At 37.2% G+C, this 14,446-nt stretch overlaps 1 protein-coding gene across 4 annotated transcripts in view; it reads right to left on the bottom strand.

Moving 5' to 3' along the window:
* NDFIP2 (Nedd4 family interacting protein 2) overlaps positions 1-14,446 on the bottom strand; it is an 87,140-nt gene that overhangs the window by 19,037 nt on the left and 53,657 nt on the right. For all 4 annotated transcript variants that reach the window (XM_058438011.1, XM_058438012.1, XM_058438013.1 and 1 more), the window contains one exon: positions 3,683-3,816. In XM_058438011.1, coding sequence (XP_058293994.1) covers positions 3,683-3,816 — 134 coding nt within the window. The remainder of the gene's footprint in view (positions 1-3,682; positions 3,817-14,446) is intronic.

The following is a 14,446-nucleotide window of genomic DNA, read 5'->3' as shown; positions in this document are numbered from 1 at the left end:
AACCAACAACAACAAAAAAATCAATACAGAAATTTTACCAAAAGTCATCATTTAGAAAAAAAAAAAAAAGAGACAAGATCTCACTCTCACCCAGGCTGGAGTGCAGTGGCACAATCATGGCTCACTGCAGTCTTCATCCGGGCTCACTACAGCCTCAATCTCCTGGGCTCAAGTGATCTTCCCACTTCAGCCTTCCAAGTAGCTGGAACTACAAGTGCATGCCACCACACCTGGCTGATTTTTTTTTTTTTTTTTTTTTTAGTGGAAATAAGGTCTCACTATGTTGCCCAGGCTGGTCTCAAACTCCTGAGCTCAAGCAACCTGCTTGCCTCAGCCTCCCAAAGTGCTGAGATTACAGGAGTGAGTCACTGCAATATGCCCAAAGATGTCTTTTATAATATTAATAGAAAAAAATCGAAACACAAACATTTAAAATACTCTAATTGTTCACTCTAGAGGAATGGCCACTAAGTTTCAACAGCATATTGATTACAGGGAATTTAACTATTAAGTAACAGGGAAATATTTATATTAGATGTTTATAAAATAAAATGGTATCTAGGCAATAATCTCAACTACATTAAACATTAATTTGTGAATCCTAAAATTGGTAAAGACATCGAAATATTTTAAAATAGAGAGCTGTAACAGAACACCTGTGGTGTCTTCCTCTTCCTATTTTCCCACATTGGCTAACACAAAGAAAGCATTCATTAACTTAATCAACTGTCATTTACTAAACAACAAAAATGTGCCTGATAAATAACTAGGTACTGGGAATGTAAATACAAGATCTCTGTCCTGGTGTTGCTCATGATTTATCTAGTCAAAAGACAAGTTACTGCAACAATTTAAAACAAGTTACAAAAAAAGAGCCCTACCCATTATAAGATGAAATGAGCCTACCTGAAGAACAAGCCATGTTCTAAACATTTTATAAAATTAATGGTTTGGAATTAGCATTTTTCATAGAAATATTAAAAATGAGTTGTCATTTTTAGAAATCTACTTAACCATTCCATAACATACATGCAATTCTACACATCAGAAATAGGAAATAGTAAAAAACAGTAGTTTTAAAGTCTCTTGACTATCTATATTCTCCCATTGAGAGTTGATTTAGGAAACAAGCTTTCGACTCACCCAGCTGAGACTCATTTACAACTGAATGTACTCAAATGCTAATTCGATGAGACTTTTTTTTAATTTTTAAATTTTGTTTGTAATTGACAAAAACTGTATATATTTATGATGTATTACATGATGTTTTAAAATGTGTATACATTGTGGAGTGGCTAAATTGAGCTAATTACCATGTATAGTACCTCAAATTTTTTTTTTTTTTTGTGCAAGAACACTTAAAATCTACTCTCCTAGCAATTTTCAAGCATTGACCAACTTTTTATCTCAATCAGGTAATGGAGACTCATATGCAAACATTCATACTCTGCACAAAGAGGGTGCTGAAGCACTGGGTTAGGAAGCACTGGTAAATTTATAAGATTTTTTACAAGACCTAAGTTAGTCTCTTGTACACAATTCTATTAATACTTTGCTGTCTATGAAATTTTCCACAGTGCTCACAAGCTGGGGTTACAATGATGACAGAAGCAGGTGAAAACAGGGAGCTTTTCTTTACGGACATGTTCCAATTCTGGCTGAGGATTACGTTTACTTTCTAAAACAGGGTGCTGGAAATGATGACAGTGAGGGAATGGAACAGTAATACTTCAGACTTTTCTCTCCAAAAGGGGTAAAATCTACTTTCCTCAAAGCACACTTAGCAAGACTGAATGCTTCCTACCTTGTCTTTAGAATTCTATCCTATTGTATGGAAGTTAGGGCAGTAAATGATCTAAGGTCCATAATACTCTTTAAGGACCCTTGACATTGACAAGGTCTCTGGGCAAACACCCCCTGAGGAAAGGAGTTATTGGGACTTTCATAGCTAGAGAGGCGTCAATCTACTTCACTGAGAGATGTGCATGTGCATTTACAAATATATGTGTTCTAAGTAACCTAGAACTGATTTAGACAAAAATACCCTATTTAGATCTATCCTCCTTCTCTATGATGTTCCCCTCAAAGCAACAAAAATTCTTATTGACTCAGCTATATAATGCCACGGTGTTAAGAGACTTACTTTCCTCCTCTGTGAAGGAAAAGGCATAAAAAATAAATTTGGAGTTCACTGTCTTTATCTACCTTCATAACTGTGTCCAAAGCTATTTATGTTGACGTTTAACCCTGTGTGTGCTGGAAGAGGGTAGTGGGAGCAGGCATAAAAAGGGTTGTTGCTGATAAAAGAAACACATCCAGGGCACATGCTCTTCTCTCAGAGGATCTGCTCGCTGGGCTCTGACCTCATAGCAGCTAGAGGAGAATGCCATACATGGAAGCACATCTCTCTCCCTTGACTCCTCACCTAATTCTAGCTTTCCTGGGTGAATTGATTTTTTTGTCTTTTTCCCTAACAGAATGGGGTGAATCCAGGGATCTGAAATGGCATCTCTGAAGTCTGAAGCAAGAAAAAAAAGGCAAAAAATTCTAGCCCTCCTCGCAGCCACACTAAAATGTAAATAATTTCTGCCTCTTACCTGGCTGCAGAATAGCAGATGTGTATGTATCTCACTGACTCTCCATTACTGAGACAGCCACTCCGTTTACCAGAGCAAAGAATAATATACATGTATCTCATTAACTCTATTACTAAAACATGTAGATGAGGAAGACAGAACACTTGATCATCATTCCAAAATTCTAGAGTAGAATATGTTATTTTAAAAAAAAAGCTGACAAAAATAATTTGAAGGCCTTGTAACATTTCTCTGTGTTTTTCGGCTACCTTGAGTTCTTTCACAGTCACTGAACTGGCTATGCTAATATAGAAAACATAAATAGAAAAAAAAGATGATTCACAATTAAAATGATAGGCCATGGAATTCAAACTATGTAAGAAGAGAGATAAGTACATGGACAGCAAAGAGGTCAATGGACTTGAGGTCCAGGCAAAGAGAAGAACTTTCCAAGTGGTGGTAACCAGAGTGAGTGAGTTAGGATGGGAGGTGAAGGCTAACATATGAGGGGCCTGAAATCAAAATTAGGAAGTGATAAGTGGGGAAGAGCAATACAAAAGAGGAAGTCAAGGGATAGAGAAGGTGAATTTAACTAGGAGAATGCCAATTTCAACAAAAGTGACCACACACAAAAGCAACAGTAGAACAAATACAGTAACCCTTCAACAACACACGGGTTAGGGACACCGACCCACCTGCATGCGGTAGAAAATCTGAGTATAACTGTGACTTCCCCAAAACTTAACAACTCACAGCCTACTGTTAACTAGAAGCCTTACTGATAACATAAACAGTCAATAATACATAAACTAGTATCTACATGTATTTTATACATTCATGACATGCCTTTCTTAATTTTTTCGGTATTTCTAGGCTACGCAATTCGTCCCAAGTTTTTTCAAATTGCTGCAGATCTCCAAAATATTTTTCCAATATATTTATTTAAAATAATCTGCATACAAGTAGACCTGTGCAGTTCAAACTCATAATGCTCGAAAAAAATCTACATACACACTTACATACAAAGAACTGTTTTTAGTACTACTAAATGTACATATCAATTAACAAAAATAATTTTATCAAAAGAAATGATGAAATTTTCTTACTCTTTGAGATGTTTCTGCTGCTGCAGCTGCCATTGCAGCAGCTTTAGCCTTCTCAGCTTCATCGTATGTAGGAAGAGAGGTAGCAACGCTATAGGGAGGTGGCACAGGATAAAACTCACCATAAACTTCTGTATCTGAAGAAAGAATTCAAAAAGAACAACCAATAAAATCTATTTAATTTTGTAGCCATAGCCATGACTTAATAATTTACAACTGGCCACTAATACAGGACTACTATTGCTATTATAGTCCTGTGTTATAAGCTATAAAATATATAAATTACTATTACAATCATATATCTTATTTTAGTCCAAATTTATTATAAAGAGAAAGAATGGATAAATACCGTTTAAAGGCTAATACACTAAACAAGAACCTCTAGAATGAAATTCTGAAAAAGAGTGCCAGACAAGAGAAGTAAGAATTTCATAATATATGAGTATCCTCTATGTGCTTATTAGTATGCACAGAAAAGTTGGTTTACTTGCCCACTATCTCACAGCCAAAAAAGCAAAAAGAAAAATAATAACAAATATTTACATAGTACTAACCATTTCATATACCACTTCTATATACATTGATCTCAGCATCTCTGAGGTTCAGGAAAGTTAAGTTACTTGCACAATATTAAACATTAAGTGGCAGACACAGGAAGCTCCTGACCCCAAATACTTTGCTCCGATAACATACAAGGGGTAATTTTTTTACACATCTTGATTTCAGCAACTGCTCTAATCTCTTAAGCAAATTCAGTATTTCCCTTTGCTAAAAGATAGAAGTTTCACTTTTTCACTCTTGTCCCTTTCTCTTCCCATTTTTCCTTTATCCAGCTAGTTCTTTAGATTTTCTAAGTATTTCTCACCCCAATTTTTGAAATATAATCTCCAGAAATACAACAGAAAATACAGACTGCTTATTTTAAAAATAAAACCCACCACTTATTACCAACATAAGTAATAAAGTAAAATGCTCCAGGTCAATCAACTCATTAGACTTATGCTAGAGTCACTGACACACACACAAAAAAGGTTAGGTTCTAAAAGTAGCATACAACACACTGTTTGACATCACTTTTGTATTTTCCTCCATTGTAACTACAGTAGTTTTATATAAGCATACCTGGTTTTATACACTTTGCTTTAGTGCATTTTGCAAATACTGTGTTTCTTACAAACTGAAGGTTTACAGCGGCAATTCCACAACGAACAAGGGTATCAGCACCATTTTTCCAAGAGCATGTGCTCATTCTGTGTCTCTGTCCTATTTTAGTACTTCTAGCAATATTTCCAACATTTCCAGTGCTATTAGTATATTTTTTATGGTGATCTGTGATCAGTGATCTTTGATGTCACTATTGTAATTGTTTTGGGGCACCACAAATTGTGCCCATAGAACACAGGAAACCTAATTGATAAACACTGTGCGTGTTTTGTCACACGTCTCTCACTCTAATTCAAAAGCTAGAAACAATTAAGCCTAGCAAGGACGGCATGGCAAAAGCCAGGATACACTGAAAGCCAGACCTCTTGCTCCAAACAGCCAAGTAATGAATGCAAAGGAAAAGTTCCTGAAGGCAACTAAAAGTGCTACTACAGTGAACACATGAGTAATAAGAAAGGGAAACTACTTTATTGCTGATATGGAGTAAATTCTAGTTCCAGTTAGAAGATCAAACCAGCCACAACATTCCTATATGCCAAAGCCTGCTTCAGAGCAAGGTGCTGACTCTCTTCAATTCTATGAAGACTGAGAGAAGTGAGGAAGGTAAAGAAGAAAAGTTGGCAGCTGGCAGAGGTTGGTTTATAAGGCTAAATCAAAAAAGCCATCTTCATAAAAGTACAACATGAAGCAGCAAGTGCTGACGTAGAAGCCGCAGCAAATTATGCAGAAGATCTAGCTAAGATCATTGATGACGGTGGCTATGCTAAACAACAGATTTTCAATGTAGATGACACAGCTTTCTACTGGAAGATGCCTTCTAGGACTTTCATAGCTAGAGAGGAGTCAATTCCTGGTTTCAAAGCTTCAAAGGACAGGCTGACTCTCTTGTAAGGATTTAATTCAGCTGGGAACTTTAAGTTGAAGCCAATGCTCATTTACCATTCTGAAGATCATAGAGCCCTTAAGAATTATGCTCAGTCTACTCTGTGCTCCAAAAATGGAACAACAAAGCCTGGTAACAGCACACCTGTTTACAGCATGGTTTACTGAATGTTTTAAGTCCACTGTTGAAAGTTCAGGAAATAAAAGATGTCTTTCAAAATATTACTGCTCACTGACAATGCACCTGGTCACTCAAGACCTCTGAAGGAGATGTACAAGAAGATTAATGTTGTTTTCATGCCTACTAACGCAATATCCATTCTGCAGCCCATGGATCAAGGGGTCATTCTGACTTTGAAGTCTTATGATTTTAGAGCTATATTTCATAAGACGATTGCTGCCACAGATAGTGATTTCTCTGATGGATCTGGACAAAGTAAACTGAAAAGCTTCTGGAAAGGATTCACTATTCTAGAAGCCATTAAAAACATTCAGGATCATGCGGGAAGGTCAAAATATGAACATTAACAGGAGTTGGAAGTTGATTCCAACCCTCATAGATGACTGAGGGCTTCAAGACTTCAGTGGAGAAAGTAACTGCAGACATGGGAGAAACAGCAAGAGAAGTAGAATCAGAAGTGAGGCCTGAAAATGTGACTGAATTGCTGCAATCTCATGGTAAAACTTGAATGGATGAACAGTTGCTTCTTATGGATGAGCAAAGAAGGTGATTTCTTGAGATAGGAGATACTCTTGGTGAAGATGCTGTGAACATCGTTGAAATGACAAAAAAGAACTTAGATTACATAAGTTTAACTGATAAAGCAGTGGCAGGGTTTGAGAGAACTGACTCCAGTTTTGGAAGAAGTCCTAGTGTAGCTAAAATGCCATAAACAACACTGCATGCTACAGACAATTCTTTTGTAAAACAAAGAGTCAATTGGTGTAGCAAACTTCATTGCTGTCTTATTTTCACAAATTGCCACAGCTGGAGCTGGGCACAGCAGCTGGCACCTGTAATCCCAGCTACTCGGGAAGCTGAGGCAAAAGGATCGCTTGAGGCCAGGAGTTTGAGACCTGCCTGGGCAACATGGGGAGACTCTTATCTTTAAAAATATTAATTTTTTTTTAAATAGCTGTCCCTGTAGTACCAGCTACTCAGGAGGCTGAGGCAGGAGTATTGCTTGAGCCCAGGAGTCCAAGACTACAGTGAGCTATGAAAGCACCACTGAATCCTGTCTCTAAAAAAAAGAAAAGAAATTGCCATAGCCACACCAACATTCAGCAACCACCACCCTGATCAGCCAGTAGCCATTAACATTGAGGCAAGATCTTCCACCAGGAGAAAGATTATGACTCATTGAAGCTCTGATGATCATTAGCAACTTTCAGCAGTAAAGTTTTAAATTAAGATATGTACATTTTTTAAACACAATGCTACTGCATCCTTAAGAGTATAGTGTAAACGTAACTTTTGTATGCACTGGGAAACCAAAAAATTCATATGACTCTCTTTACTGAGATATTCGCTTTACCTCAGTAGTCTGAAAATGAACCAGCAATATTTCTGAAGTATGCTTTTATTTTTTTACATTTGTTTACAATTTTCTCTAACAGAATTTCTTGCATTTCCAACCTAAAAATACATTTTACTCTAGCAATACTTCTACTGTATTTTCATGCATATAGGTCTTAAAATAATTTTTAGTGCTATCAATAAGAGCTAAGTACCTGAAGTTAGGTCATTTTTAATCTAATCACCTGGAATTGGTACTAGCAGTATAATATTGAATGTTACCAAACACAAGAGACAAGAGTCAAATTCTTAGAAAGGATTTATTATCAGGATGTAAAAACATAAGTGGTCAAGTAAACAGATTAATTCTGAAAGAGTAGAAGCAAAATCTAAGCAAAAACAATGTTTACAAATTTTAAGGCAGTAACATTAAAACTGTAAATTTTAAAAACTGGAACAACGGCACACATTATCCAAGGAGAAGTGATCTTTTATAATAACAAGAATGTAAATTTTTGAAAGGTTTTAATACTCAAGATACAAAAAAAATCCCTACCACTAACAGATGAAACTTGGGTAGGAAAACTCAATTGCTACAGCTTTAATTTTCACTTTTAAATTTTACTTATTTTTCTCTACCCTTTTAAGAGAGTGGTTCTCAACCAGAGGATTTAAAGTCGGGCGAGCTCCAGCTGCAAATCCTCCTCTTAGAAGTTGTGTGACCTCAAGCTAATCACTTAAGCACTATGAAGCTCCACTTTCTCATCCATAAAACTGACACAGCAGGGCTATTACTTGCTATTACGGGATAAAATAGAAGAGTATTCAAGAGGACTCTGTAAACTGTGAAGCATTACACAAATGTCATGTATTATTATTTACGTTGCTCAGATCTATAAAAACTAGCCAAAAGTGACCTAATGGAGAATATAATCTCTGCAAAATCTAGCACAGCTCATGTTTAAAAGACAGTCGTGCATCACTTACTAACAAGGATATGTTCTGAGACGTGTTAAGCAATTTAGTCTTTGTGGAACATCATAGAGTGTACTTATATAAACCTAGAGTGTAGGGCCTACTACACAACTAGGCTATATGACATATAGCCTATTGCTCACAGACTACAAACCTGTACAGCATGTTACTGTACTGAATACTCTAGGCAACTGCAGCACAATGTTAAGTATCTGTGTTATATAAATACATCTAAACACAGAAAAAGTACAGTAAAAATATGTTCTAAAATATTAAAAAGTGGCCTACCTGGATAGGTCACCTACAATGAACAGAACTTAGAAGAATGGAAGTTGCTCTGGGTGAGTCAGTGAGTGAGTGACGAGTGAACGTGAAGGCCTAGGACATTACTGTACACTACCATAGACTTTATAAACACTGTATACCTAGGCTACCCTAGATTTATTTTAAAATATTTTTCTTCCTTCAATAATAAATCTCAGCTTTCTGTATTTTTACTTTATATAGTTTTAAATTTAACTTTGTGACTCTTTCATAAGAACACAGCTTAAAACACAAACACATTGTACAGTGTACAAAAATATTTTCTTTTTTATATCCTTATTCCACAATCTTTTTTCTATTTTTTAAATTTTTTAAACTTTTTGTTTTGAGACAAGGTCTCACTCAGTCACCCAGGCTGGACTGCAGTGGCACATGGCTCACTTCAGCCTCAACTTCCCAGTCTCAATCAATTCTCTCACCTCAGACTCCCAAGTAGCTGGGACTACGGGTGTGCACTGCCACACCCAGCTAATTTTTGTATTTTTTGTTGATGGGAGTTTCGCCAAGTTGCCCAGGCTGGTCTCAAACTCCAAGGCTATGATCCCCCCACCTCAACCTCCCAAAGTACTGGGATTACAGGCATGTGCCACCGTGCATGGCTAGCTTTTTTATTAAAAACTGCAACACAAAAACACACATTAGCTTAGGCCTACAAAGGGTCAGGATCGTCAATATCATTGTCTTCCACCTCCACATTTGTCCCACTGGAAGGCTGTCAAGGGCAATAACACACATGGAGTTGTCATCTCCTATGATAACAAACGCCTTCTGGAATACCTCCTGAAAAGATCTGCCTGAGGCTGTTTTACAGTTAATTTGTTTTTTATAAGTAGAAGGAATACACTCTAAAATAATAATTAAGATTAATAAATATACAAATCAGTAATATAGTCATTACCATTATCAAGTATTATATACTGTACATAATTGTATGTGTTAGACTTGTACACAACTGACAGCGTATTGGATATGTTTATACCAACACTGCCACAAACACTTGAGTAGTGCAACCTTAACGACAGCTACCATGTCACTAGGTGACAGGAATTTTTCAGAACATTGTATACACATGCAGTCTGTAGCTGGCCAAAATGTTGTTATGCGGCATATGACCATACATCTTTAAAGAAAGTGAAAACAACCCAATTACTATACCATCCAGACTAAGTGATTACTTTTTTTTTTTTTTTTTTTATACTTTAGGTTTTAGGGTACATGTGCACAATGTGCAGGTTTGTTACATATGTATCCATGTGCCATGTTGATTTCCTGCACCCATTAGCTCGTCATTTAGCATTAGGTATATCTCCTAATGCTGTCCCCGCCCCCCCCACCCCCCACCCCACAACAGTACCCGGAATGTGATGTTCCCCTTCCTGTGTCCATGAGTTCTCATTGTTCAATTCCCACCTATGAGTGAGAACATGCGGTGTTTGGGTTTTTGTCCTTGCGATAGTTTACTGAGAATGATGGTTTCCAGTTTCATCCATGTCCCTACAAAGGACACGAACTCATCATTTTTTATGGCTGCATAGAATTCCGTGGTGTATATGTGCCACATTTTCTTAATCCAGTCTATTGTTGTTGGACATTTGGGTTGGTTCCAAGTCTTTGCTATTGTGAATAGTGCCGCAATAAACATACGTGTGCATGTGTCTTTATAGCAGCATGATTTATACTCCTTTGGGTATATACCCAGTAATGGGATGGCTGGGTCAAATGGTATTTCTAGTTCTAGATCCCTGAGGAATCGCCACACTGACTTCCACAATGGTTGAACTAGTTTACAGTCCCACCAACAGTGTAAAAGTGTTCCTATTTCTCCACATCCTCTACAGCACCTGTTGTTTCCTGATTTTTTAATGATGGCCATTCTAACTGGTGTGAGATGGTATCTCACTGTGGTTTTGATTTGCATTTCTCTGATGGCCAGTGATGATGAGCATTTCTTCATGTGTTTTCTGGCTGCATAAATGTCTTCTTTTGAGAAGTGTCTGTTCATGTCCTTTGCCCACTTTTTGATGGGGTTGTTTGTTTTTTTCTTGTAAATTTGTTTGAGTTCATTGTAGATTCTGGATATTAGCCCTTTGTCAGATGAGTAGGTTGCAAAAATTTTCTCCCATTCTGTAGGTTGCCTGTTCACTCTGATATGCTCATGGGTTGGAAGAATCAATATCGTGAAAATGGCCATACTGCCCAAAGTAATTTATAGATTCAATGCCATCCCCATCAAGCTACCAATGACTTTCTTCACAGAATTGGAAAAAACTACTTTAAAGTTCATATGGAACCAAAAAAGAGCCCGCATTGCCAAGTCAATCCTAAGCCAAAAGAACAAAGCTGGAGGCATCACGCTACCTGACTTCAAACTATACTACAAGGCTACAGTAACCAAAACAGAGTACAGTACCCCAACAGAGATATAGATCAATGGAACAGAACAGAGCCCTCAGAAATGATGCCGCATATCTACAACTATTTGATCTTTGACAAACCTGACAAAAACAAGAAATGGGGAAAGGATTCCCTATTTAATAAATGGTGCTGGGAAAACTGGCTAGCCATATGTAGAAAGCTGAAACTGGATCCCTTCCTTACACCTTATACAAAAATTAATTCAAGATGGATTAAAGACTTAAATGTTAGACCTAAAACCATTAAAATCCTACAAGAAAACCTAGGCAATACCATTCAGGCCATAGGCGTGGGCAAGGACTTCATGTCTAAAACACCAAAAGCAATGGCAACAAAAGCCAAAATTGACAAATGGGATCTCATTAAACTAAAGAGCTTCTGCACAGCTAAGTGATTACTTTTAACATATTTTGGAATTTCCTTTACGTGGAAATGTTCATCTATTTCTTAAATAATGGGCATCACATCATATATGTCATTTTATATTCTACTTTTTAAAATTGCTATTTCAAAGTGTGTGATATCAGTAAACGGTCTTCAAAAAACCTAATTTTAATGTTTATGCAATATTTAAACATACTATCATTTGAAAATGTATTTAATGATTCCCCTATTTTGAGCATGTGTGATGCTTCCATTTGTTAGTTATTAAAGTCACTTGCTGTCTTCGCTTCCTCTCTACCTATGCTCTTTTTAACCCATTATATGCTAGGTTTCTATTTGTAACACTCCAAAGAAACCATTATGGCAAAAGTTACCAGTGACCTTCAAACAGCCAAAATCATAGGACACCGCAATTATAAAACACGACTGTGGACTTTAGAATTAGATACATCTGAGTTCGAATTCCGTCTTTACCACTGAGAAGCTATGTGAACACAGGCAAGTTATTTAATTCTCCATGATTGTTTTCTCCTCTGTAAAAGGAACCTCATTTTTGCAGATGTGATTTACTCAGGATGGCTAGAAAATCAGATGAGCTATATACCTAAGAACTTGGGAGAAAGGGCAGGTATGCAGTAGGCACACAGTAAGTGCTAGGTATAATCTTTTTAAATTCTTGACCAGCCACCTCTTTTTAAAATTCTCTCCTCTCTTGGCTTCTAGAATATTCTTTTCAGAGTCCTCTCCTACCTGCCTAACAGTTCTTCTTTACTTGTGTTGTTAGTCTTCAAGGTTCTTGTGTTACCCTTTATCTAACTTCATTCTCCTGAAGGTCCTTAGATGACTCTATCCTAGTGTTTCTCATACCTCTCCAGCTTCTCTTTTGTTGACCTGCTAATCTTCCCCTACTCACTGTTAAATGTTGTAATTCCTCAGCATAGACAACTTCTTCCTCCTCTCTACTCTCTCCCTTGCTATTTCATTCACGGATTAAGAATTCAACTACCAACTATACACAGTTGATTTACAACATTTATTTCTAGCCCAAACCTCTCCTCTGAATTTCAGGCTTATTTGATGTGGGTCTATTTGTTATCACTTGACTGCCTATTTGATATCTCCTCTTTAGTTCTCAAAGGCACCTAAAATTCAACATGGCCAAAAAATAACATTTTGATCTTCATCCCAAACCTGTTCCTCTTCAGTAATACGTGGGCATCATTCTTAACCCCTTCTCCCTCATCCTTATCCAATCTGTCACCAAGGCATTGATTTTTACTTCCCACATATTGCTTGAATCCACATACTCTTCGCCACCAGCACCCTAGTCATACTACCAGCATCTCCTGTGTAAAGTTTTAGCAGCTCCACCTCTTCTCTCCATCTGCCAAGAGCATAAAGTTATAGATCTCACTAATATTGCAAAAACTTCAACATATTCACAAATCTAAATCCAGAAGAGATTAGAACATGGCATGAAAACTGTATTTCACAACACGGAGATGGCCTAGCTTAAAGACATATAATAACATATTTCATTTCATCAAAAATTAAAAGAGAAAAACCATATACAATAGTTCTGCCTTATGCATGGTTTTGCTTTCCACAGTTTCAGTGACCCTAAGGTCAACTGCAATCCAGAAATATTCAATAGAAAACTGTAGAAATAAACAACTCATAAGTTTTAAATTGTGCATTGTTCTGAATATCATGATAAAATCTCACACCAACCCACTGTGTCCTGGCCAGGATGTGAATCATCCCTTTGTCCAGTGTATACACGCTGTCAACACTACCCACCCATCAGTCATTTAGCAACTCTAGGTTATCAAATCTACGACTGAAGTATTGCAGTACTTGTGTTCAAGTAACTCTATTTTACTTAATAATGGCTCCAAAACACAAGAGTAGAGATGCTGGCAATTCAGATATGCCAAAGAGAGCCATAAAGTGCTACCTGTAAATGAAAAAGTGAAAGTTCTTGCCTTAATAAAGAAAAAAAACGTAGGCTGAGGTTCCTAAGGTCTACAGTAAAAACGAATCTTCTATCTGTGAAGTTGTGAAGGAAAAAGAAATTTGTGCTAGTTTTGCTGTCATATCTCAAACTGCAAAAGTTTTGGCCACAGTGTGGATAAGTGCTCAGTTAAGATGGAAGAGGAAGTAAATTTATAGGTGAAGGACAAAAGCAGAAACATGTTCCGATTCATGGCAATGTGTTGCACCAGAAGGCACTGAGCCTATACGAAGATTTCAGCAAGGAATCTCCTGAAACCAGAGACACTGAGCCATTTACTGCAAATAAAGAATGGTCACACAGATTGAGGATTAGGTTTGGACTAAAAAATATAAAATTACTGGAGAGTCTGTGTCTGCTAATGAAGAAGCTGCTGTCGCATTTCTGGCAGAGTTGAAGAAGCTGATTAAGGAGAAAGGATACCATCCAAACAAGCTTTCAATTGTGATGAAACTGGGCTCTTCTGGGAGAAGATGCCTGATAGAACTGACATTTATCAAAGTACAAAGGAGGCATCAAGGCATAAAACATGGAAGGACAGATTAACTCAGGTACCGTGTGGTGACACTGCAGGGCATATGACAGAGCCAGGCATAGTGTACAAAGTGAAGAATCCATGTGCCCTCAAAGAAAAAATGAAAAATTATCTGCCCAAATTCTGGCAACGTAATTAGAAAGTATGGGTGACAGCCATCTTGTTTATGGAATGGTTCCACCAATGCTTCATCCCCGAAGTGAAAAACTACTTGAAAGAAAAGAAGTTGAAATTTAAAGTCCTATTAATAATAGACAATGCAGCTGACCATCCTGAATCTGTTTGCTATGAAAATGAAAATGTCAGGGCCGCGTGCGGTGGCTCACGCTTGTAATCCCAACACTTTGGGAGGCTGAGGCGGGTGGATCATGAGGTCAGGAGATTGAGACCACGGTGAAACTCCATCTCTACTAAAAATATAAAAAAAATTAGCCAGGCATTCAGTGTGGCGATTCCTCAGGGATCTAGAACTAGAAATACCATTTGACCCAGCCATCCCATTACTGGGTATATACCCAAAGGACTATAAATCATGCTGCTATAAAGACACATGCACAC

Source organism: Hylobates moloch, unplaced genomic scaffold, assembly GCF_009828535.3.
Source record: "Hylobates moloch isolate HMO894 unplaced genomic scaffold, HMol_V3 SCAFFOLD_4, whole genome shotgun sequence".
NCBI classification, from domain to species: domain Eukaryota; kingdom Metazoa; phylum Chordata; class Mammalia; order Primates; family Hylobatidae; genus Hylobates; species Hylobates moloch.
This window is presented reverse-complemented; position numbering and strand designations above follow the sequence as displayed.